At 37.0% G+C, this 25,447-nt stretch overlaps 4 protein-coding genes across 5 annotated transcripts; 2 read left to right on the top strand and 2 right to left on the bottom strand.

Annotated features, from left to right (window-relative positions):
• Nucleotides 1-246: 246 nt before the first annotated feature.
• Nucleotides 247-8,711, bottom strand: Bma-emb-9 (Collagen alpha, putative; the record flags this gene model as incomplete). The annotated part of the gene is made up of 23 exons (XM_043077236.1): nucleotide 247; nucleotides 508-602; nucleotides 673-831; nucleotides 915-1,064; nucleotides 1,146-1,288; nucleotides 1,452-1,781; nucleotides 1,913-2,098; nucleotides 2,257-2,472; nucleotides 2,570-2,758; nucleotides 2,873-3,068; nucleotides 3,156-3,451; nucleotides 3,593-4,318; nucleotides 4,454-5,027; nucleotides 5,196-5,326; nucleotides 5,493-5,616; nucleotides 5,722-6,329; nucleotides 6,415-6,661; nucleotides 6,821-6,945; nucleotides 7,056-7,236; nucleotides 7,314-7,535; nucleotides 8,066-8,173; nucleotides 8,280-8,414; nucleotides 8,568-8,711. Coding segments are annotated over 23 exons (5,286 nt in total).
• A 3,175-nt stretch (nucleotides 8,712-11,886) lies between these two features.
• Bm7637 (Collagen alpha, putative) lies at nucleotides 11,887-14,472 on the bottom strand (the record flags this gene model as incomplete). The annotated part of the gene is made up of 6 exons (XM_001900655.2): nucleotides 11,887-11,976; nucleotides 12,211-12,381; nucleotides 12,453-12,572; nucleotides 12,762-12,882; nucleotides 13,791-13,906; nucleotides 14,419-14,472. The coding sequence occupies 6 exons, from the start codon at nucleotides 14,470-14,472 to the stop codon at nucleotides 11,887-11,889; spliced, it is 672 nt and encodes a 223-aa protein (XP_001900690.1).
• A 2,930-nt stretch (nucleotides 14,473-17,402) lies between these two features.
• On the top strand, nucleotides 17,403-20,659 carry Bma-ucr-1 (mitochondria bc1 complex core subunit 1, putative; the record flags this gene model as incomplete). Its single annotated transcript, XM_043077235.1, has 11 exons — nucleotides 17,403-17,471; nucleotides 17,812-17,934; nucleotides 18,098-18,184; nucleotides 18,259-18,388; nucleotides 18,480-18,678; nucleotides 18,838-19,030; nucleotides 19,270-19,374; nucleotides 19,526-19,734; nucleotides 20,015-20,135; nucleotides 20,355-20,484; nucleotides 20,595-20,659. 11 exons carry the CDS (start codon nucleotides 17,403-17,405, stop codon nucleotides 20,657-20,659), a joined length of 1,431 nt encoding a protein of 476 aa, XP_042933169.1.
• Nucleotides 20,660-20,983: 324 nt separating this feature from the next.
• Bma-isp-1.2 (Uncharacterized protein) lies at nucleotides 20,984-22,932 on the top strand (the record flags this gene model as incomplete). Of its 2 annotated transcripts, XM_001900657.2 has the most annotated exons (6): nucleotides 20,984-21,025; nucleotides 21,215-21,377; nucleotides 21,631-21,774; nucleotides 21,870-22,000; nucleotides 22,294-22,480; nucleotides 22,781-22,932. In XM_001900657.2, the coding sequence occupies 6 exons, from the start codon at nucleotides 20,984-20,986 to the stop codon at nucleotides 22,930-22,932; spliced, it is 819 nt and encodes a 272-aa protein (XP_001900692.1). The 2 variants fall into 2 exon arrangements, with proteins under 2 accessions (XP_001900692.1, XP_042933168.1); XM_043077234.1 differs by lacking the exon at nucleotides 20,984-21,025 and having other exon boundaries at nucleotides 21,293-21,377.
• Between the last annotated feature and the right edge of the window lie 2,515 nt (nucleotides 22,933-25,447).

The following is a 25,447-nucleotide window of genomic DNA, read 5'->3' as shown; positions in this document are numbered from 1 at the left end:
TTTCACGGCTGAATAGGAAATGCTTTATTTTAAAATGTCTTGGCAGTGAGTCCAATATACAGGGTAAAACAAGAAACAAATTGCAATGTTTACTATAGTAATAATTTTTATGTACGCTGTATAATGGAACGGCAGTTATTGCTTTTGAGGGAAAAGAATTTCTGAGCTTTCACCTTACATGAAATGACAGAGTGAACACCATTCACATAGCACCAGTTCCATAAGTTATTTCGGGAATTTCAATTTTCTGAAATAAACGGGAATTAATAGCAAATGCTTAATTCATAAAAGTCCTCCAAATCCTTACTCCAGTTCGGACCTTATTCATTTTTTCCGAATATTTTTCCAATGTTTTTGATTCACTAGCAGTTATGGGAAAGGATATTGTAAACTAGTTAAACAGCTGTTATAATCAATCAGAAAATTTTAGTAGTGAAAGAAAAAGGAAGAGCAAGCAGACGTAAAACATTATCAGGGCTAAAATTATGGGTATTAAACATTTCTTACCACTTGTTTTTGAGACATACTTGACATCTACTCACGCGGTCTTTCAAACCACCCGCTTTAAGCGTTTGTGACATAGGTTTTTGCCACTGTTTATTCTGAAAAGTAGACAGACATATGCGGATATTTGTGGAAGAATATCTTAAAGCTTGGCTACCTAGAACTTACTTTATCAATAATGGCTAGCCAGAAGCCGTGATTAGTTGCATAATGATTGCATGTTCCTCGGCCATGGCATTCAATAAATGGTACTGCTCGAAATTCTTCCAAACAACTTCCTGGCGATTCCAAATTCTGCCCAGTTCCCTCGGCACCAGCAGCAGTATGCTGTAAAAGAAATCTGATATACTTCTCTAAGTGTCAAAAGCCAAGAGATGGAAGAATACCAAGTACAGAAGACTGGAACATACCATAACAAATGAATAGCCAGAATACAGAGGAGACCATCCGTGTGGACATTGTGGTACATATGAATCTTGGGAATGGACTGCTAGTATCTGTGTTGGTACTTCGCATACCGCACATCGCGAAATATATGGCCTTATGGCCGTGCCGGATACCTATAAAAGGAAATTTTTGCGTTTTTCTTTTCAGGCAAATGAATGCTAAACAAAAGGGATCCATAAAAACGGCATACTCACCGGATTCATCATCTGTGTCATTGGTTCTGCGGTGGAAAGCCAGAATGAGTAGTCGTTCCTGCTAGAAACATGACAAACACTGTTCAAATTACAGAACATGAATGGCATCGGACTGAATTTCGACAAACATGACCCCGGTTGACCTGAAGCAATGCTCGCTACATGCAGTGGAATTCTTTCTGAGTGAAACACCAAACAGAATGTCGCAACATCATCAATCACTTCCAAAAGTGAAGAGATCATGAGGTGGATCAATAAAATACTATTATTTGTCATCTGATACTCCAGACTGTTTCAGCAACTTACCAAGATCTTGACCACTAGAACGACCATTTCCCTGTACATATAACAACGAATAGCCATTCCACAACATTTGTGATCCAGCCGGACACCGTGGTATTTCAGTTGCTTGCGAATGTCTTGCAAAAGTGAAACCACGTGATGGTGCCCAGCTACCTGGTGGCCCTGGAAATCCAGGTGGTCCTGGCTGCCCTACTTGTCCGATACGTCCTGTTGATCCTGGGAACCCGTTCGAGCCCATCTCACCCTTGATACCTGGTATGCCTGGAAGTCCGGGACTACCTGGTGGACCAGGTAAACCCGGAAATCCTGCTGCTCCTGGTGGTCCTCGCATGCCTAAACATTAGCTTAAATATGCTGGGCTGTTATCTTTTGCTTTATTTTAGGTTTGTGCATAATTTATAACAGTCTGCAGTAAATTCCACAGATTAAGCCGAATGAATATCTTAAATATACAAAAATGTTACCTGGGTTTCCATTTTCTCCTGGATAGCCTTTCTGTCCAGGCACTCCAGCATACCCTTGCTCACCCTTAGGTGAATGCAAGTATTGATTATAAACAGCAGGTCTACCTGGAGGACCAGGTCTTCCTATTGGCCCTACCGATCCCTGCAAACCTGGTACACCTGGCAATCCATCATCACCACGTGTTCCTGTAAAATTTTTCATCTCGATCACATAAGCTTTCAAAAAACATTAGTTAACTTCATACCACTAGAAGGTACCCGACTGGCATCGAATCTTGAAATACAACACTGCTGATAGTTATGTCAATTTTTGGAGAAAAATGGTCAAACAGAAAAGTGAATACCTTTCTGTCCTGGCATACCGGATAGTCCTGGTAATCCAACATTGCCAGGATAACCTGGCATACCTGGAACACCGGATACACCCCGTTCTCCCAAATATCCAGAAATTCCATCTTTTCCTGGTATTCCTGGAAAACCGGAAAGACCTCTTTCACCTTTTGCGCCCGGATAGCCATCCTTTCCTGCTGGCCCAGGTAATCCAGGAGCTCCATCACGACCTACAATATGTCGTGTAAAATAACTGTGCAGCAATGAAAGGAGCAATATAACAACAGGCAGCTCAGCATTAATTTTATAAGTGGTAAACATAATTACCTCTTTTGCCCGGAATTCCAGAAATGCCTTTTTCACCACGATAACCTGGAAGACCATCAGTACCAGGCATACCGGACGCACCGGCCATACCTGACCTGGCCTCTTCACCACGTCCACCTTTAAAACCTGGCAAACCAAGTTTACCGTCAATTCCAGGATAACCTATATCACCCGGTGGACCTTGAACTCCTGAAAAAATGTATTTTTATTTAACACCAAATTGAACGTGGTAAACTTCATATGTTTCCTAACCCTAGTAATTGTCAAGAAAGCAAATATTCTGTTATTTTTTATGGAACTTACCGAATCCAGGTGCTCCTGGCAGACCAGGGAGCCCATCGTCACCTCGAGCACCAGCAATGCCAGGAAAGCCGTTCAAGCCAGCAGAGCCCACAGCACCAGCATCACCACGTAAACCTTTGATTCCTGGTATGCCTGGCAGACCTGCACTACCCTCATCACCAGGCATACCTGGTAATCCAGATAAGCCCACTTCACCCTGAAATCAGCCAGAAAGATGTTGTTCTGTTAAGAAGCATCTTCAAATCAGTCGTCATTTATCAGAAAAATATTACTATTAACTAACCGGTATACCAGGTGCTCCTACTGGACCAATTGATCCAGGAGATCCTGACTGGCCAATTTCTCCTTTTCTACCGTGTTCTCCTGATTTTCCTCTCTGACCATCAAATCCAGGCTCACCTGGAAGACCAGCATGACCTTTTTGACCCAACATGCCGTCTAATCCAGGTGGACCTTGAATACCGGGAATACCTGGTAGTCCTGGCAACCCAAATTCACCCTTGACACCAGGTATGCCTGGTTGTCCATCAAATCCACGTCCACCACTCCTTCCTATATCGCCCTGCTCACCTTTGGCTCCTGTGAAATATTCATTACTTTATTCTTTATTTTGTAAGCAGTAAGAGGAAGAATTTTTTAAAAATGTTAACCACTACAGTGTAACGTTATTTAATAAAATATTTTTTTCAATAATAAGTGGAATTTTGATGTAGATCGCACCTGGATAACCAATCATTCCTGGTAAACCAGGAAACCCAACAGGTCCATCGATTCCATCTCTACCAGGTTCTCCTTCCGTGCCTTGCAAGCCTGGTAAACCGGAATAACTGTTTCCCAATGAACCAGGTTCTCCTTTAGTCCCCGGTATTCCATCCTGTCCTGGTAAACCAATGGGGCCTTGTGGTCCTGGTAATCCGACGTCACCTGGCGGTCCTGGATGAGCAAATCGTCCAGGTTCACCACGTATTCCTTTTATGCCAGGCAAGCCAGCAAAACCTGGAGCTCCAGATAAACCAGGAAGGCCTTCTAGTCCAGGAACACCAGGTAGACCTGGTTCGCCATCAACACCTTGCAACCCAGGCAATCCATCAAGTCCACGATCTCCTGACATACCAGGGAAACCGGGTTGTCCTGGCATCCCATCTATACCTGGTTCTCCTTTCAGTCCTGGATAACCAAACAGTCCATTTTCACCAGGAGTTCCTGCCTCGCCGATCGCTCCAACTTTTCCAGGTAAACCTGGCAGTCCAGCAAAACCTCTTTCTCCTTTAATTCCAGGCAAACCATCTCTGCCGGGAATACCATTTCTTCCTTTCAGTCCTGGAATTCCTGGGGTGCCAGCTTCTCCTGCTCGTCCTGGACGTCCTATTTTTCCCGGTATTCCCGGTAAACCACGTTCACCTTTTTTTCCAGGGATCCCAGCTAGTCCAGGATAACCATTTTCACCTGCAATATACTGGCACATATTTTCAACATTCACACCTTACATTAGAAATCATTATTGAATTCATTTGTGGTAATAGTAGTAGTAGCCTTTCTTTTCTTAAAGTTCAAAAAGCAACGAAATGGTTTTATCCTTACCTTCTGCACCTTTCGCACCAGCAACTCCTATCTTTCCTTGTGCTCCTGCTTTCCCAACATGTCCTCGATAACCAGGTCTACCGCTCTCACCTTTTCCTCCGGGAAAACCAACTTGTCCGATTAAGCCTATACCTGGTTCGCCGCGTAAACCTGATAGGCCACTAAGGCCAGGAAGACCTCCTGCTCCCGGTAATCCACTTTCACCAGGAATTCCTGGGTATCCATCGTCTCCCAACAAACCAGGATGTCCGGGAATTCCGCTCTGTCCGAGCTTACCAGGATATCCAATAATGCCAGGTTCACCAACTCTTCCTGGTAACCCATCCAGACCACGTGAGCCTGGTAAACCGGGAAGACCATCGGATCCACGCATTCCCTTCAACCCCGGTGCTCCATTATAACCATCACGACCAACCAAACTTCTAATTAGACCACTATATGGTGGTCCTTGTGGTCCAATTGGTCCAGGAAGACCTGGCAAACCATCAGCACCTCGTTCACCTTTTGTCCCATCTAGACCAGGCGGACCTGGATATGAGTCACCTGGTGGTCCAACCGCTCCAGACTGTCCAGGCTAAAATAATCTGCATTTCCGAAATAGTTGAATGAAATAACTATTTTGAACTTTTTAGAGAGATTTTCACTAAAAATAGTTTCGTTTTTAAATTCGGTATGAAAATCCAATTTATTGAGAATCGAATGCTCCTTTCTAAAAACTGAAGTACTGGAAATATAAACTTACAGCTCCATCACGACCATGCTTTCCGTTAATTCCTGGTAAGCCTTTTTCTCCAGGAAAACCGAGTGTTCCATCTGGACCTGGTGGTCCAGGTAACCCATCAACTCCAGGATTTCCTCGTTCTCCAGGAATACCTGCGAAAAGTTGCCATGAAGTGATGCAATGTGTTGTAAAGAAGATAAGCAAATAATTCCTCGTTGAATTTAAATGAACTCAGAATTAAAAAATTTTTAAAGTAACGAGATTGTAGAGTTTGTTGTTACCGACAGTCTTGAAATCGCTTGAAGTAAAGTAACATGCCTGATTCCCCTCTTTCTCCTTTGATTCCTGGGAATCCTCGAGGATTCTCCATTCCACCAAGAATTTCTCCCGCCTCACCTTTTATTCCCTGGAAACCCGGTAGTCCCGGCAAACCTTCGGAACCCTGCAGAAACACCGAAATTTATGAACATCTTTTGACAAAAATTTCCAAACATCTAACTAGATACAAGTATTAAAATTCATAGGATCACCAATATGATATCAATACCTGTTGTCCATCAGAACCCAGATGTCCTGGTTTTCCAGCTAAACCTTTCATTCCAGGAAGACCTTGATTTCCGTTTGGACCCACTGGACCTGGATATCCATCCTGACCGGGAAGACCAGCGTCGCCCTTTTGTCCTGGTACACCCGGTGCACAATATCCACAGTCATCACCCTTTACCCCAGGATAACCAGCACTACCCGGTATTCCATCTAAACCGATTCGTCCATTCTCTCCAGGCGGCCCTATTAAACCGATCATACCTGGCGGACCCACTTTCGAAACACCAGTACCAGGAAACCCTTTCAAACCCGCTAATCCATGATCACCCACATCACCCGGCACTCCAGTAAAACCGTCGCGACCAGGCCTTCCTTCCAATCCTGGTGGTCCTTGGATGTCGAAGCCTGGTAAACCTTGTTCACCTGGCACTCCGCAGTCACCAGGAGTGCCCGGCGCTCCTGCATCTCCCACGTAACCTGGATTGCCATCTGCACCACGATCACCTTTCTCTGAATATCCAGGTATGCCACTTAGACCAGGAGATCCTTGTAGACCGGGAGCACCATTCGGTCCTCGAGCACCGACTGGACCTAATCCACCTGGGGTACCTGTAATAGTTCTTCATAAAATCACTCCATTTTTCGTGTTCTTTATTATTCACAGTTTTTATTAGCGAACAATTGTGGTACGAACCTGGTTGTCCTTTTTTTCCGGGTGCTCCATCAATTCCCTGTAAACCGCGTGGTCCTGGCTGCCCTCTGCCGACACCAAATTCACCCGGTGGTCCAGGATCACCCTCTTGGCCGATTCGACCGTCATAACCCAATTCACCAGCAGCACCTTTCTGTCCCGAATAGCCATCAAGACCTGGTACACCCTGGATGCCTGTTTCACCTTTTTCTCCGATCAAACCCATAGGACCATCTTTCCCTCGTTTGCCCTGCAAAAAGGAAAGTCCTGCCGATCAAAACATTATAGAACATTTCTCAGATGGGCAAAATACTCATTAAGACGAGGATATTTTATCTTCTCCAAATAACCTTTGTGGAGAAAACAGGAATTCAATGTGAGCTTTGGAGTAATTACCAAATAATCTTACTCTCGCTCCTAAATCGCCAGGATCTCCTTTTTGTCCTTTGATTCCTGGAAATCCATGCACCCCATCACTTCCAGCAAATCCAGGAGGTCCAACTGGACCAACTCGTCCTTTCTCACCTTTCAAACCTGTAATATAATTTTGAGATATAGTAACAAAAAGCCTACTCAAACGTAACAGGAATAGAAGTTCATTTTGAAAAGTTATTCTATTTTTGTGTTAATACTTCATAATGTACCTGGTTGTCCCACAGGTCCTTGAATTACTTCCGTTTCTTCCGGAGCAGATGCACCAGCAAAGCTACCTGGTGGCCCGGGTGGTCCTGGTGGTCCTGCTAAACCTTTTTCACCCTTCATACCCGGTGTTCGAATTCCCATGCGTCCTTTCGGACCTTGAGGACCGGGGAAGCCTGGTGGTCCCTGTAAAAAAATTGTTGCAAATAGATTTATTAAAGATAATTTATTGACAAAAAAAAAATTTGAGAAATGCAACTTACATACGGTCCAGGATCTCCTTTCGCACCTTTCGGTCCTGGTAATCCGGGTAAACCTGGTATACCAGGTAATCCAGCACGACCCGAGTCTCCTCGTTCACCTTTCCTGCCAATTGAATTGATACCTCCTTCGCCCGGTGGTCCAGGATATCCAGAACGACCCGGTTCGCCAGGAGGACCTCTTAAACCTGGAGGACCCGTTAAACCTGGTAATCCTGGTCTTCCCTATAAAACTATACGGTAATGAAGAGATGATGTGTATTAAGTTAACGTTTTCTTTAATAATTTGGAGCTAACCATCCAAATAATCGGTAATTACAAAAGATCAAAAGCAAGGCTATAAATATGCAATTAAAGTTGATTTCATTCAATTTATTTGTTTATTTGCATTAAAGAACGAATTGAAGAATTTTAACTTTTTGGGAACGACACTGAAAAAAGTTTATTAGTTTGAATGTGATTACAACTTAAATTATTGATGAATAAATACAGGTAAGATGGCAATTGTTCCACAGATGCCAATTAATGAAAGTGGCAAAAATTAAACGGAGAAACATATTTAAGGATAGCAATTTAGATTTTAATCTTTAAAAATTTTCACTTTATAAAGCAATAGACATTCGAAAATGTGAGAAATTTACTGCAATTTTTTATTCTGTAGATTTGAAAAAATCAAATTTTTGCATACTACATGACACTAAAATTGAGATAAGTGTATCAGAGAAATCTATTAAAAATTAAAAAAATGAACTCACATCCGTACCATTGCATCCCGGTATACCCATTTCACCCTTCATACCAGGTAAGCCATCGAGTCCGGGATATCCAACATGACCCGGTGCGCCTGGTAAACCTCGATCGCCCTGTAACAATTTTTATGTTTTCATCAACAGGAAAATATTGATTTAAATTGCCCTTGAAAAAGAACATCTGATCGTTTCCTAAGTGAAACTTCCTGCAATAACTCACTCTAGCACCCTTCATTCCTGGATCACCGAAATCTCCTTCTGCACCTTGCATTCCACCTGCGCCAGCTTGCCCTTCACCACCATCCTGACCAGGTGCTCCGGGATGACCTCTTTCACCTTGAAAACCTGGTATGCCCTAAAATGAATAAAATATTGTAGAATTAGAAATAATCAGAACCCTTCGTACATTTCTTGAAAATTTACAGAAAAATTTATATATACACGAAACCTTTATCAAGGTAAGTAATACAGAACTCTCGATATTTTATCAAATAAGGGAAGGCAATACCCGCTCTCCTTTTCGTCCAGGACAGATACAGGGCGGTACACATCCTTTACATGCAGCTGCGTCAACGAAAGGTGACAATCTTGCAGGCAATATCGGCTGTTCCGTAGAAAATATTGCCAGCAGCAGTAATTTTAGACACAACATAATGTCGCATATATAATTGAAATAATTTAATTATATATGTTGGTTAATCTTCGTGCACCACTTGAGTAGTTATGTTTCTTCATTCAGCCTTCTTTTCCGATGCGTGGTCGTTTGAAAGGAATTTCGACTATCTCCGAACTGAACTATAATTTTTCATCTTTTTCTTAAGCTTTGTGATTTTCAGCCAAATGATTCAACGTATCAAAAAATTGGCAGCCATAAGTCTTGTTCCTCGTGAGTAACCATTATTACTTATTCCTTCACGAAGAGTTGACATTAGTAGGGATGCTTTTGTTTTGTTAGGCTTGATACATAGCTTAGAGAGAAGAAATACATAAGTAAATTTTCGTTCTTTTAATAAGACAATATTTATGAAATAATCAACTAGAAAAACTAATCTTTGAAGGATTTAGAATAAAGAAAAAATTTAGATAGTTGAACACTGTTTTAACTATTGACAATATTATTAACAGTAGTTTAAAAGTTAAATAATTGCTCTCTGAAGACTACTGTGAAAAGTTTTGTTTATAAAAATTCGAAATAATTTGAACTGTCAAGACATGATGGCAAACAACAACAGTACTGTTTTCTAAAAGACAAATTTTGAAAAGCCATTTATGAATGTAAGTTTTTACTAAAGTCCAATAAAGCACAAATAATAATTCATAATTTGATCTTCGATTTTCCTTTCTAAATATTACTCTTTTAACTCTTATCTCTCAACAGTTCACTTCCTCTTCTTGAAAGTAATTTGAGCATCAGATCGAGATCAATTGTTAAACCATCGCACTCACTACAATCCTCAATATCACTATTGAATCCGCAGCTAGAAGGACGAAAATGGTGCAATGTTAAAGTAAATATGCGTCCCATGCTTCTCAAGGTTTCTCACTTCACATAATATTACTGATATAGCTGAGAATGAAGCAAACATATGAAATCTTCTACAGTTACTTTCACATACTTTCACACATCATGTACGATCAGATGACCTCTGCAACTTCTTCCACCGCTTTTTTTATTTAAAATCTGAAATCCATTTGAGTATTGTTTCAACCCATCAATTTTTCCTTTTTTTTTCCTTGCTTCATCATTAAGTGCAGAAGATATGGCTTAAAAAGGGACATTACAATCTCTCTGCTATTTGTATTCGGAAAACCTTAATTGATTCATTCTTTTATCGGCTTCTTTAATCTATTGTGAGTAAAACTTGTTAAATAGTTGATTTTATGAAGAGTTTGGGCTGAACAACGACCACTGCAAGAGACGGAACGGAAAATTGTAGAGAATAGTTGAACAGATCGTTCTTCAGTATTTTATGTCGAATCCAATCAGCTTTTCTGGAACTATGTTAGTTAATTCTATTATCGTATGAAGAAAAGAAAATAACAAAGAACAAAATGAAGTTAGAGAAATTTTCTTGGGAACAAGAATTGAGATGAAATAACTAATCGATGTCATTTATTTCAATTCATCTCCTCCTCAATAATACCTAGAACATATATAATTCTACCCTTGCTACCTATGCTTATCATATTGATAAAGTAATAAATACAGTATAGTTTACTGGTGAAATTTGAGAAAAGTTTTGTGAATTTCCATACATATAACCACCAATAAGAACTGGCTTGTAGAGAGTAGAACATTGTGTTGGGTAGGACAGACTGATAGCTAATCACTCGAAAAGCTGAGGATTGAGAAGCTGGAGCTGAAGTTGAAGTTGAAGTTGAAACCGAGTGCACTTGGTGCATGGCGGTCTACACCTCCCCTTTATCACCTCAGTTTCCTCTCTCAAATTTCCAGTCTTTCTCTCTAGTAGCTTCTCCTGTGCCCCCGGACACCATATGCATTTAGCAACACAGCGCCAGCTGTGGTTCCATCTTCCTTTGTTAGCAATTTGTGTCTGTTACACATCGGACAGTGACTCAGAAATCAGAAATCTCAACCGGATATCAGCTACATTGCGCCATAAAGAATAACTCACTTTTGTCAAGAACGTTCCAACCACCCACACACACAGACACACACATACACACAGACATATATATATATATGCATAGACTTATAGAACAATAAATGCAGCTTTTGTGAGCGATTTGCATTGCAGTTACAGAGATGAAATCAGAGCTTTCAGTAATGGGATCAGACGGTGAGTGAGTAGTTGGTTGCACATAATTAATTATCTATTTTGCATACCGAGGCTCGTTATGACGTGATCGTAAGACGGGATGTGAGTTAAGAGTTGTTGATGTGGGGAGGCCAGAAGGATAATATGTTTAACAGACTGCGGGTTTAATTATGGAGCTAGTAGAGGAACAGCTCAAACTCAGTTAGTGTAGCTTTGAGTGCCGGGAACATTTCGGATCATCCTTTCTGGAAAAGATATTTTTCAACTCACTTGTGAATTGCTTATGAATTGCTTCCATCCATCTCTTTCTGAGAGCAAAGGAAGAAATGGAATAGGATGGTGCGCAGATGTCCAAACTTTCACATATTTCCTCAATTCATCTCTTCCAAATTTATTAATCATCTGTAAGTCTTTCCAGCTAACAAGCAGCAAATGTTGTGTTTACTATTAGTTCGTAAATGCTGATAGTGATAAGAGATAGATCGAATTGAAGCTAGCCAGAAAAGGCTTGATTGGTATTTGTGAATCTTCGGACAGGATAGCCGGAAAGAATGCAATAACAAAAGTAGCGATGGAAGTCAACCTCAACCTGCGAAATAATTAACAACTAAACTGACAGGTTTTTACTTGCAGTAAGGGAGAATGCAAAAGCAAAGATGTGCAGGGGATTTAGTTTATAGCATTTTTCCGAAGATTTGCAGGCGGACATGCTTTCTGTTCTGACAATCAATGCACTGCATCCTCAGTGCAAGACTTACTTCTTCCTGCTGAACTTGCCGTAATTTTTCTTCTTTTCAACTTATCTTGTTTTATTGATTGGAATTTCTCAGTTCTCACGTCTTTTTCCTCCAAACAATACAATAATGATAAAGGTATCATTCCCTTTTATATTTCTCAAATATTAAATACATAATTACTTATCCACCAAAAATGACGAGAAATATTTATGAGACAGATAAACTTGTCCCAAAATGACTCTTATTTACTGATAGCATAAGAGATCTGAACAACAAAATCACGACTACGAGAACGTTTCCTACATATATCTCAAACAGCACTTGTCATTGATTCGTTGGATATTGATGTAGATGCCAAATGCTTCGTTAAGTCGGTTTCCTTCCAGCCTTTTCGGCTACCCTGGAAAGAGCTGAGGATGTCAATTCAAATAAAATTGTTTTGAAGAAAGAAAAAATCACCTTCCACTTTCAAAGAATAATTCCTGCAAGAAAAACTATTGGGATAAGAAAACGGATGAAGTCCTGTACTAGAAGAGGCGCAGGCGCACATAATCGTTTCATATGAATCTTCCCAGAAATGGATCATGACTACCTCTAGAAAATACTCTGGAAAAAAATGTATATAAATAAATACCTTGATGATTAAATAGCCATTATTGGTGGTGTAGGATGATAAGGAAGAAAGTCGAACATCAGAAGGGATTATATACTTCCGTGTGAAACTTCGATGTAGTCTTTGCGCACCAGTACCATCATCTTCTAAGCGATCCCCAGTTACACTAAGCGTGTTCTGATGTAAAGTTACCTGGAAAGAATATTTATTTATTGCTGATAATTTGGCCTTTGTCATCCACGTGTGTTGGATTTAGAAAAAACCTGAATATCTCTCGGTTGGAAATGTCTTGTGTCTAGTTGAATCGTGAAACCATGTTCTGTATTAATAATATCACCAATACTGGATGGAATCTGTGGTGAACCAGCACGTAATCGAAGTTCCTGCTACTAATTTGCTTTAAAAAACGGCTATTAGTCTATAGAATTCAGGCCGATTTATAAATCCATGAACAATAAGCCTCAATTTCTCCTACAAATTTTTTTCATATTTTTTCCTTAAAATTTCACAGATTTTGATTTCCGATTCATTAACGCTTCGCCAATAAATTTTATGATGAAATCTTAACTTACCAAATTATGAGTCTGACTAATAGTGTTCAACGATTTTACACTACGATATCCCAGACCCAAGCTACTGGCCATATTCTTATACTCTTGCTTCGGCCGCCTAGATTGCCATAAACCGTCTTCTCTGAATTTGTACAGTGGTTTCATTATTGAAATATTAAATGTTTTTATTAACATGACCAATCAGTTGCTTCAAGTTATGGGTAGGCAAGTATATTTCATTTGAAATTAATTGAAAATATATTTGAAATAATTTTTTGCATTTTTATCTTTTTCTTCTCTGAGAACAATTCGCTATTCCTAATTTATAATTTATGATGTCTGTGCAAACTCAGTTGTTTGAACATTTTTCGGCTTAACTTTCAGGAATTTAATTGAATAAATGTGTAAAAATAACAGAATGAAGTTAATTTAAAACTATCCAGTAAAGGTCGCATAATATGTCTAAATATACATCCTTTATGTTCTTTTTAGACTTTTTTTTGAGTAAATCCTATAGCACAACTTCTAGAATGCATATTAAACTTATCACTAAATTGAAAGTAATGAATTAATAAAAAAATAAAAGACGCCCATTGTTCCTTAAGAAATTCTTGGAAAGTAAACCATTCTGAATAATCACTCAATATCACCAATCTGATGATAAATAATCCAATATTGCTTTTATCTGTGTTGAAATCATTTTTTTATTTCAGTTTCTAACCGTAACAGCAAATTATTAAATCTTGAAATTTAAAAATAGCGAGAAATTTAATTGAATAACTAGAAAAATATATGAAAACACTCCCTTTCGTGCTTTTGATTAAGCTTTTGTAGTTTAGATTTTAGAAAGCAGAAGTTTTCAACTGTTTGTTTTTTGATTACTCGCTTATTGAAACTAGGAGAAATAGTAATGTCTATTGATTGGTTCCTAAGTAAGAAGTAGAATTCAAATGATTTCAGATCGATGAACTTATATTTTCTTTGAGAAGGTCAGAGTCATTGTGTCGTAGACTGAATGATTAGAATAATTAAAATGATAATGTCACTCACATAGGACAATAGCTAGGCCGAGCAATATATGTGACTGGCATGGATGTGACATGCTGTTGTTGTGCAGTCCTCTGAATCACATTCTTTTTCCGCTTCCATTCTGAGCAATTTCTTTCCTACAATTTTTGCATGTCTAAGGCCAATATCTTTATTGTTTGCTGTTCGTGCACTTAAAGTAGAATGGATAAAAGAAAAGTGAAATAAGTAATTATCTAGTTGAACACTTTTCTGATAAGAAGGAATGTCAAACTTTTGATAATACTTTCTACAATGCTGTTCACAACATTTTCGAAACTTTAGCTTAACTTTTTTAACTCTCATAACTGAATTAGCCGACGAAGCGGTAAATATCACAATCAGATGGAATAAACAATTGCCCGCCATCTAATTAATGCGCATAAGATAGAATGCGGACATGCTTCATGAAATACTTCATAACATATAATATTCATTTCAAAATTCCATCAATTTCTTATGTACAGATCCGTTCATCTATCCGCATAAGATGACCCCAAGAGATGCATGAATCGTTAATTAAGCACTTCATTTCAGCTGTCAACAAATAGGACTGAACCAGTAGAGTAAGTAGCCTACTGTTCACTTATCACTGATCAAAGGTAAAACTAACCGAGCTATTTCCAGCTTCATTTTGGTACTCGTTTGAATCGTAAATGCGAGACATTGTTTATATGAAATTATTGTTATAAAGACATTGTAAGAATTAAACAAGCATTGATAATCATTTAAATATCAATGAATTGACAGAGTGACACATAATCATAATCTTACCACTATTAAAAAGAGCCGTTCAATACCGCAACAATGATGAATGAGAAGGAAAAATGAGGGGAAAAGAAAGGATGATTGATGCGTGAATTCATAAATTGAAAGAGAGAGAAAAAGGGAAAAAAACAGGCACACAGTCAACCTGCCCTTATATTTTATATTTCTGATATGAGCAACTGATAAAACTGCTATCTCTCTAATGTAAAAGTAGTCGTGGCATTATCTACATTTCATACTGATAACAAAGATTGTTTTGTTGAAATGTTGAAGATTGATCAAAACTCAAATATTCCAGGTTTCAACATTTCCAATTTTAGTTAACATTTTGTCTTATCCCCAGGTAGAAATACGTACAGAAAATGATAACAAAAATATGGCTTTGATGATGTGAAATTTAGGTTAATCGAAAATAAGTAAGGAAATAGAAATGGTATATCAATAAAATTGCGGATTGAATGGAGATATTGATAAATTTGAACTTTTTCAGTTCCAATCAATCTCTAGAAGATTAAAGAATATTTCTGTTCTGTTTTTCTTCTTCCTTATTGTTGACCATTAGTCCAATTACATTATTTTATTTTGCGAGAAATCTTTAGTTCATACTTTAAGAAAAATAAAGAAAGCTTGCTAACATAATTGCTCTGTCAAGAAATGTTTATTTTCTAGTAATCATAAAACTCCGTATGATGTCACCAGATAATCTTGCATAGCAAAGTAATGAAGCAAAAGGAAAAAAGATAGCCTTCAGTGATCTGATCTGAATCATTTGTCAGATGGTATAATGCGAAAATCATAATAGTTCTAATCATTGAATGATCCGATTACTCAGTAATGTGTCAGACACCTTATTTTCATATGGACGCTGTCAAAGAGACTCACCAGTTAATCTGTCCAAGTATTCCCCTTATTTACCTATTAGTCTGTTAAACATGAATAAATATTACAGGTGATAGTACGTGTCGAGTGCATTCATTTAAATGTAATGTGCACATTTGCAAATTCAGAAAAGCTGCTAACCATTTTCTTTAAGAAAAACTTCATCTCTTTTCAGTAATTTATTCAACTGACTAATAATAAATTTTTAAAACTCATGGAAATAATACCATCCTCATTTACTGCATTTCCATATCTGTAGCAAATTTACTTCCATTTGAAAACAATTAGCTAATTAAATTTAATAGGGAACCTTTGGACTAAGCCACTTCCCGGTGGAAAGATTGACTCCACAGCTGACTAAGCAGAAAGCTGATTAATCACACACACACACACACACACACACACACACACACAAATACAAAGACACATACATACACACACACACACACACACACACACACACACACACACACACACACACACACACACACACACACACACACACACATACAAATACAAAGACACATACATACACACACCTGGATCGGTGTTTACTTATTTAATGGAACCGGCTGAATTAAAACTCTGAAGTTATAGCAACTGCACGCTTTCTGTATGTCAAGAAATTTGTTGTAAAAGAAATTATACACTCAAGAGATCTCTCCTAGAAAATGCGGTCGAGATTAATAATTTGAAGGTGTAAAGCAAACGAATATCAGGAGGAAATATATGAAGAATAACTGGAATGTTCGAAATAGGTTTAAAACATAACTGAGTAAAGTGAAGATTTTCTCTTCTACTGAAGAGTATGAAGAAAAAAGACAGATGGTTGAAAAGTGGGAAGAAAAAGCTGTGTGTCGCATTTCTGTGCAAACCGACTAATCGTTTGCATAACTTAGTGTTGCTACTTCTGCTTGTTTTTTGCTTTATTTTTTGCTCTACTGACAAGCTAGCTAACTTTAGTAAGAAATTGGAAATTATTCTATCACTACTAATGCAGAATAATACTGTCAGATAAGGTTATGCATCTGAAAAAGTCTAAACAACAAAAGTTTTATTTTAGCAAAAAGCAACAGATAAAATAAAAATTCTTGTAATATGATAAAAAATGGAATAACGGAGATAAATAAGAAAGACCACTTATGAAGAAAAATTCAGATTTCCGTCATTTTAGGATTTATTCTTTGAAAAATATTGGTTTGAATTAAAAATTTTTAGAATACATTAGTAATTATTATTAACCATCATTGGAAAAAGAAGACTGGTCGGGAAACTCAAGAATTGTGTGTGAGATGACACGAGACTGAAAGCAGGAGTGGGAAATACGTCGATCATTGTACTTGAAATCATGATTATGATCACGATCGGAACGACTCTGTCTATCGATAGATTACAATGCATGTACAAAATACAATCTCGTCAGATGAATGACATTTAAAGAGACGTTTATTTTTAACGAGTAATTCAATTAAAAAAGAATTCAGTGATTTCATGTCGTTTCTATAAGCAAACTAAATTTCATATTTCATTTCACATAATGAAACTTAATTGGGCACAGTTTAACAACTAATCTCACATACTGTCACTGTGTCATCATTCTTCACTGCTCATTATCATACGTTTACTTCTGTGAATATATGTGCTAGGTAAGTCGTGGCGAAGTACTTACCTCACCGCTCCAACTTTAGCACCACTACTTATATCGACGAAACATCGTCGTGTAAGTATAGCCATCTCGAAACCTTATCCCAAATGCCTTATCAAGATTAACGGGAACAAATCAGTCTGTGGGATGACTGGTTGCATTTGAGCTCTACGATAGCTGTAGTGTCCATGAGCGATGAGTTCGTTTGTTTGCTAGGTTTGCGTGGACGTACGTGTTTTGTGAGCAAGAGACACTAGTGTTACGTGAAGGGTTAGACTTCGGTATTAACTTGGCAGTTTTCAGAGATGTCATGGCGTTCACTGTTGTGCACTACTTCCAAAACACTGTTCGCCTTCAATGGCTTACACCTTTCGGTAATTCGTTAAAAAATTTGCATTAATTTTTTTTTGTTTGGGTTGTTTTGACATAATTATATACTCTGACAATATGTATATGTCAGTTTTAATTTGTGGCATTCTAAATTAGAGATGTCATGGCCTATAAATAGTGATGCAATATAATGTAATATAATACTCGTTCTTCATTCAGAGGAACTTTTACAAGTAGCATTTTCTGTTCCACAAGTAGTATATTCATTCGTTGTTCATTGAAAATACCATTTATCTCGAAAACGAACGGCAGAAAAATGCGTCAGAAAAATCAAATTATTTTATGTTGTGTGACACTATTAATTTAACAGTAACTGTCATTTAGCTCAGAGCTACAGCAGTTTATGCAGCACGTGATGTATTGAGTAGTATTTCTGCGCCCGAAGTTACATCCTTGAAGAATGGGTTTCGTGTTGTCACTGAAACTAACCAACGACCAACCATCGCTGTAAGCGCTGTTTTTATTCCTCAAATTTTTAATGCCTATATTATAAATATGGCTATATTTCGTATACTTTAGCTGATTGCACTTTCTATCTGCCCAATGTTGATACGAGACATATTTTGTTCATGGGTTTTTATAATCAAACAAAATTTAGAAAGAGTTACAGGTTGGCGTTTGGATCGATTCTGGAAGTCGTTTTGAAAATGAAGCAAACAATGGAATTTCAAATTTCCTGGAACACATGATGTACCGTGTGTGTGTAACTTTAAATTTCGTGAATACTGCTTCGGTAAAAAAAATTTTTTTTGAATTAAATATATTTTAAAGGGAACAAAGAAACGATCGCAAACAGAATTGGAGACAGAATTGGAGAAGATCGGTGCAAGATTTGATTCATATACTTCCAGAGATCATAATGCGTTTTATGTGCAGTGCGTCGCAAAACACGTAGAGAATGGTATTCTGTATAGAAAAAATTAGATAATTCTTTGTTATGTAATGGATTGAACGTTTATCGAACTGTTAAAGGAATGTTTTGCTTATTGCAGTGGTGGCACTGCTGGCCGATGTACTACAAAACAGTAAATTAGAGCAAGCGACTTTGGAAACTGAGCGTACTCGAATACTGTGTGAAATAAATAAAGCAGCTGAAGATCCGAGTGAAATGGTTTTTGACTACCTTCATAATGCTGCTTTCCAGGGAACACCTATGGCTAAATCTGTCTACGGTACAGAGGAGACAGTGAGGTAAATTTGATGTTTAAGTATTTCTTTTGTTTCTAAAATTTTCGGGCCTTCTTTAATTGATGAACAAGTTTTGTTTTAAATCTGAAAAGGAAAGGGATAATATTGGAAATTTATAAAAGTAAAAAAATGCGCTTTTTAAGTTACTTGTAACACTTGTAGGAATTTGACACGAAATGATTTGCGCAAATATATAGATGCTTACTACAAACCATCTCGGATGGTGCTGGGTGCAGTTGGTAATATTGAGCATTCTCAAATTGTAAACCTTGCTGAACGATATTTTGATAATCTTTCAACTGGTCAGTCAGGAAATACTCTTGATTCGGAGGGAATTCGTTTCACGGGAAGCGAGGTAATTTCTACCTTAGTAAATATGCAATGAATTTCATGTGTATTTTGAATTTACATATTAGGGTGGCGCTTGAATATTCTAGTTCATGGATTTTCGTAACTCCTGGATGATTTCATAACTATATTATCATATATTATTTGTTAATTATATATTTTTTGGCCTTTATATGTTTCCATTGATTTAATTAATGCTGTTGTTTCATTTCTTATATCTGGATTTAATTCATGCTGCTATTTCAGTTCATATATCGGAATGATGATATGCCTTTTATGTATGGCGCGTTGGCAGTTGAAGGCGTTGGTTTCAGTCATCCCGATGCTATCCCATTAAAAGTTGCAAGTGCAGTAAGTTAAAGTTATGTGTAATTGATTTTCTGCTGTCAGAGTGGTTAGAATTGTAAAACTGATCAGCATTAACAGGCAAATTTTGCTGTAAATGCAGAATGAAGTTTTCATGCTGATAAGAGGCCTATGTGAATGGAAAATTGGTTTTCAGATGATTGGCGATTGGGATTGTACACAATTATCATCAACCAATGCTGCCACTGCTGTTACGCAGAAAATTTCTACAGGTTATGGAGTGCATCAGTTGAAGTCATTTTCTATCAATTATGGGAACTGTGGTTTGTTTGGATTCTACGTCGTTATGGATGGTAGCGATGTAGCTTCTACCACATTCGGTATGAAGGAAGTTATTCGGGGTTGGTAAGTGGTCATTTAACTTCGGGTCAGCACTACTGATTAGGTTAGATATATTTAGGGGATTAAATTGGTCAAAATCTAATTAAATGTTAAGATTGTAATGGAAAATATAAAATTTTTCTTAAAGAAACATATTTAAACAACGGAAACATTAAATATGCATCGATCACTTGAAATGATGTTTACGCCGTAGTAATGAATGTGATGGTTTCAATTTAAAATATAAAGTATCAAACTGAGTACACTTAGTAGCTGATCATTGTTTCTACTAGGAAATTTTGAGGAAAAGATTGGCTATAGGAGTATCTGAAGAAGAGATTGAGCGAGGCAAGAATATGTATAAAACAGTAGCATTTTCGGCTTTGGAATCAAGCGTTACACGTGTTGATGATATTGCTAAACAGGTAGGTAAAGTATTTCCATATTGAGCTGCTGGCATCATCCGTAATTTAGAATTCTACCAGTATTTGTTAATGCTCTTACTTTAAAAGTGAAATTTGGTTAATCCATTTTTTGTTAAGTTTTATTTGATTGTTACCATTATTTGTAACCGTTTTTTTCCTTTTTCATATATTTAACTGTCAATAAATTTGAGTCTTTACGTAACAGTATATTCTACATAGGTCCTTTATTCTGATACGGTACAATCATTGTCCGATCTTGAAAATGCTATTGAAAATGTAGATAAGAAGGCAATAAGTGAAGCTATAAACAAACACGTCTATGATCGAGACCTTGCAGTTGCAGGAATTGGTATGCAATACTTTTTTTTTTCTTTGCGAGTCAACACTAGGGACAAATTTGCCAAATTTACTTACTGTAAATTTTGCATTTTGAAGGTTTTAAACCTACTTTTTTTACAGGACGCACCGAAGCTTGGCCAGATTACTATCAACTGAGAATAGGCATGAGTGCTTGGCGATTATAAAGTAGTAATGTTAATTTTTGAGTTCTAGTATTTCAGTGTCCAGTAGTATTGCTTTTTGTTATTATCACTCTGTATTATGCCACATTTTTTTTCTTGTTTGTTGCTGTAATGCGAATAAACTTTATAACTTTATCAAGTGAAATGTTAAGTTCTGTGTCGTATTCTTCACTTTCTATCAAAAACCGTGTAATGTTTATGAAGAATTTCTTTGGTTGTATTTCTTTGCGACAGTCCTTATTTGTCGAATACGTTGTTTAAAACTTTTGTCAGTAATATTTGTGTAATAATCGTCTGAATTACATTTCCAGGTGCTCCAAAAGAATTATGGCAACTTTAGTGAGGACTCATCAAGCTGCTTTAAAAAGGGTAATGTTTGGGTATACACTTCACACTGGTTTTTCGCTGTCAGCGATGGGACTGATAGTAAAGTCTGCGTTTTTTAGAGGAACATTTTTCAGTGTTTTCAACAACAGTTCGATGAATATTTGACGGAAGAAACATATTAAAATAGTTTGTATAAAAAAGACACATTTTCTTGTATTTGGTTTTCCTCAGGTGTGTGGAAGTCAGCCAACTGGACATTTGCAAATACCGGTCCCCGCAAAGGATAAGAAAGACACTGTCCCACTGGTAATGTCCTCTAACCGAAATTCATGGTTAGATGCACCATCTTTGGGTCTCAGCATGTTGTCTGCGATGTCTATTAAACGAATTGTAGGTTAGTAAGGAGTCTTGATTAGTTTTCCTTATATTTTATTTGAACATGAAGAAAGAGTCCTCATCTATGGTTTTTTTCCGATATTATGAAGTGCCATTCAACTAGAATTGTATGGAATATTCAGGTTATAGTCCAAGATTGTTTGCAAGTATGGTCGTATTTTTTCGGCATAAAATGGTGTGGAATTTTGTGAATTTCTGATTAATGACGTAGGTTTTGATTACTAGCAACATATTTAATCGGTTTTTTGAAGCAACATCACGTCGTTTAATTCATACCGATATAAGATTCCCGAAATACGACGATGAACGATCGAAGGCAGCTAGTGACTCAACAAAAGCAGCCAGAGATACTGAAGATTTTCGCCGCGTGACGGCCCAAGGATTGTTGTTCGGAGGTCAGACCATTTCCAGTTTATTAAAGTTTTCCACTGCTTCATAAATCTCTTTTCTTTATAAAATTTTTATGGTGGTATTTCGTGATAATTTACAGTAAACGGAGCAGTTTACCTCTACATGGCTACGAAGTTTGTACAGTCGCTTGTCACTTACAAAAGTATGCCAGCCGACCAGTTAGCTATGGCAAATACAGAAATTGATTTGGACGAAATTCCTGAGGGACAGGTAAGTTCTCAGCACTTCGTGAATGAACTTTTACATAATAAATCTATTTTATATAGCACCCATCACAGCGGATTCGAAAACTGTATTTTGCAACGAGTTTATAGTTCATTCAGTTTTGAAATGTGAATTAATATGATAACCATTATTGTATTTGTGACCTCATTTACGAATCTTGAAAGTTAATTTTTCTGGTAATGGCTTATTCTGATAATTACTGCATTCAACAGTATTCTTTTTTTGTAAATTTTTTAAAATATTTGTCCTTATCAGGATTTTTTTTCAAAATCTTTTAGTGCAAAACGTATACTTGGCGCGGAAAACCACTGTTTGTAGCCCATCGTACTCAAGATGACATCGGAAAAGCGAAGAGTGTCAACTTAAACGAATTGCGTGATCCACAGACTGATGATGAGCGAGTAAAGAAAGATGAGTGGCTTGTAACTATAGGTGTTTGCCCTCATCTTGGATGTGTTCCGCTAGGTTTGAGCAATATTTCAACTAATTTTAATTTAAAAAAAAAAAAAAAAAAAAAAAAAAAAAGGTTTTAGTGAATTCAGCTATCAGAGATAGATTAAATATAGTTGTAATATAGCATAATTGTCTTGTCTTATAAGGTAGGAACAGACTGAATTTGCAGTGGATAGATTGGTGTTTATCTTAGTAAGTGTGACATTTAGCTCAGTCTGAGTCGTTTGTAATTAAAGTAAGGACAAGTAATATATGTAAATAGCACGAAAGGTGAGTTGTCACTGAATATAACTCATCGTTTTTAATTTGCAGCAGGAAAAGGAGATTTTGGCGGTTATTATTGCCCTTGTCATGGCTCCACATTTGATACATCTGGTCGTATACGCTTGGGACCCGCACCAACTAATCTTGAAGTGCCGCCATACCAAATCACTGATAATAACAAGTTGATTGTGGGCGATTAATGCATGAAACTTAACAACTATGCGAATGAAGTTTTATCTTTTCGTTTAGGAATTTAGCGTTGTAAGATCTGTAGGATTTTAAAAGGATAATGAAACTTTTGAAAGAAAGAATAGAATATAACAGTTTTCTGTCTTACTATTGTTTTCGGCCGTAGTGCCGGAGCGTTTCAACTATGTCTTTTCATGCGCCTAACTCATCCACTTTTTCCTGACTTTTACTGCTAGGTAACAGCCTGATGTAAGCAGTCCTTTAAATTGCTGATTAGTATAGTTGCAATCGTGCTATACATTCATCATGCTTCTGTTCTTTACTGAAAACTCTGCTTCTTAACTAGTTTCTGTTTTTATTTATTTTGTTAATCCATCAATTTTAAAGCGTAACTTTTGTTTGGTTAAAAATGTGATATATATCATACACATGCCGCCTGTCAAGTCGTGCAGTGTAATGCCTCCAAATACTGGATTTCCAAATAGTAAGAGATGAATATTTGCATAAAGCGGTCAATGACGAGTTTGTTTGACATAATTGCTATTGCACGGAATAGAGAAGTCGTTTTGTTCGTTGTGTTCTTTCGTGAGAACTTGTTTTGCTGATGGGAGGGTGAGGGAAGTTGCAGCGTTGTTGTTTGGGAGTGACGTGATGTCAGTGAAGGAGTTCGTGTCATCACAATATCCAGCTGTATGATTGGAAGGTCCTTAGGTCACCTTATTCTCTTCAGTGCAGTCATCTTGGCCATTTCCTGTCGTAGTTTGGTATTGCAGTATTTACGATTTCGCAACTTAGTAATGAAATGTCTTCATCTCATCTGATTTTTGTCATATGTTTATGGTTCATGAATGCATTACTACATTTTAACAAATCGAATGTATAATCAGCATTTTAAGGTTTCCGTGAATTAAGAGTATTTTGGGCGATGTACGTAGTGAGTCTATTGGTGTAGTTGTGATTTTGAAGTTTAGAGTGTAGGGTGTAATTGAATTTAGCATTTTCGAACTGTAAGATATTAGCAAAGGCAATCAGCATGACATGTATTCTCAACATTTAACAGTTCTAGCACTACTTCAGTCTGAGCTATATATATATAAAATAATCTTTATAGTACTACTAACAACGATGAATAATTTAGCTGCTAAAGTAGGCGTGCTAAATTATTTGTTTGGCTAGTTGAGATGGCACTGGGTTTCTGGTAGAAAATGACTATGTAACCAGAAATGTTTGGCTACTGTTGTATTCTCCAGTCGTTATGTCTTTCTTACATACCACTTACCTTCAAAACATATACACACTGATAAAAGAAAAAATCCATTTCTGGCAGATATCCTTTTTCGCTTTTCCGTTGTTCATTTTTCTGTGTCGCTTCTTCTTATATAAAATAATTTCTAAAGCATCATTAACAACAAAGAATATTCTCATGAGTTGTCAAACTAGACATATTATGGAGGAACTGTTTTTATAGAAGTATTATTCTCCGAAAATGTGTTCTAAAAAGTAACTTGGCTTTAAATGTAGCGCTGAATAAATGCAAAATTCGATCAGTTTTAGGAAAGCCAGAGCGCAAGTCTCAAAACCTCGTCTTTTTTGACTACTGTCGCCAGTGAAGTAATTTTTAGTTCTTCCAGATGTTAAGGTACTTGATTAATATATCGGTGTAATAGGAAATAGTTACAAAGTTCTGAACTTAGTACGTAACAGGCAATAGAATGCTTATAATTTAAAAGTTGAGAATTTGAAGTCTGCCTTTCGCAGATGCTTCGAAATCAGAATTATAATTAATTGTACAAGATGCTTCATTTATAGAATTGTTGAAAGTTCTGAACATTACCAGTCGATATTATGTTTTCACACAGCAGTCGTCAGCGATTTAATTACTTGTGTCCTGAAGCCATTATGTTTTTGGTTCCGTTTACAAGTTTCACTATATTTACTATTTTTTCTCTTTGCTAAACGTAGTTACATGCATTCAGTTTGTATTCATATCGTTACCATTATGTCATTAGAAAGTAATGTATTGGTCCATGAGACCTAATACGGATACCATCGCCATATTTATGGTTATTTTTTTTAAATATCTAGTGGTCTTAAGTAATTAATTTATGAAAGCTAAGTGGGAAGACTAACCAACAGTAAAAAGATAGCGCTTAAGTGGATTTGCTATATTTAATGATGTTCACTTGTTTACTTATGTTCGCAGTTGTCCTTTTCATACTGTTCCTTTATATCACATTTGTTATTTAATTAAGCACGGCTTTCATCTTTTGATAAAGGATGGTGTTAAAAATACAGCAGTTTGTTTCACAATTCAATATTTAACCTTTTCATGTTTCCCTGATCATGAATTCCAATCCAGTCTTTATTCAGTTTTGTTTCCATTTATGTTTATGCATTTTTTTTTTTTTTTATTACTCGGGAACCTGTTATTCTACATTTCTGTGACTAATTTTTTGTAAAACAAAAAGGTAACTAAAAACATTCAAACGTCAATATAGTCGCTTTAAACACTGTTAAGGATGCGTG

This window comes from Brugia malayi, assembly GCF_000002995.4.
Source record: "Brugia malayi strain FR3 genome assembly, contig: Bm_v4_Chr1_scaffold_001, whole genome shotgun sequence".
NCBI lineage: Eukaryota > Metazoa > Nematoda > Chromadorea > Rhabditida > Onchocercidae > Brugia > Brugia malayi.
This window is presented reverse-complemented; position numbering and strand designations above follow the sequence as displayed.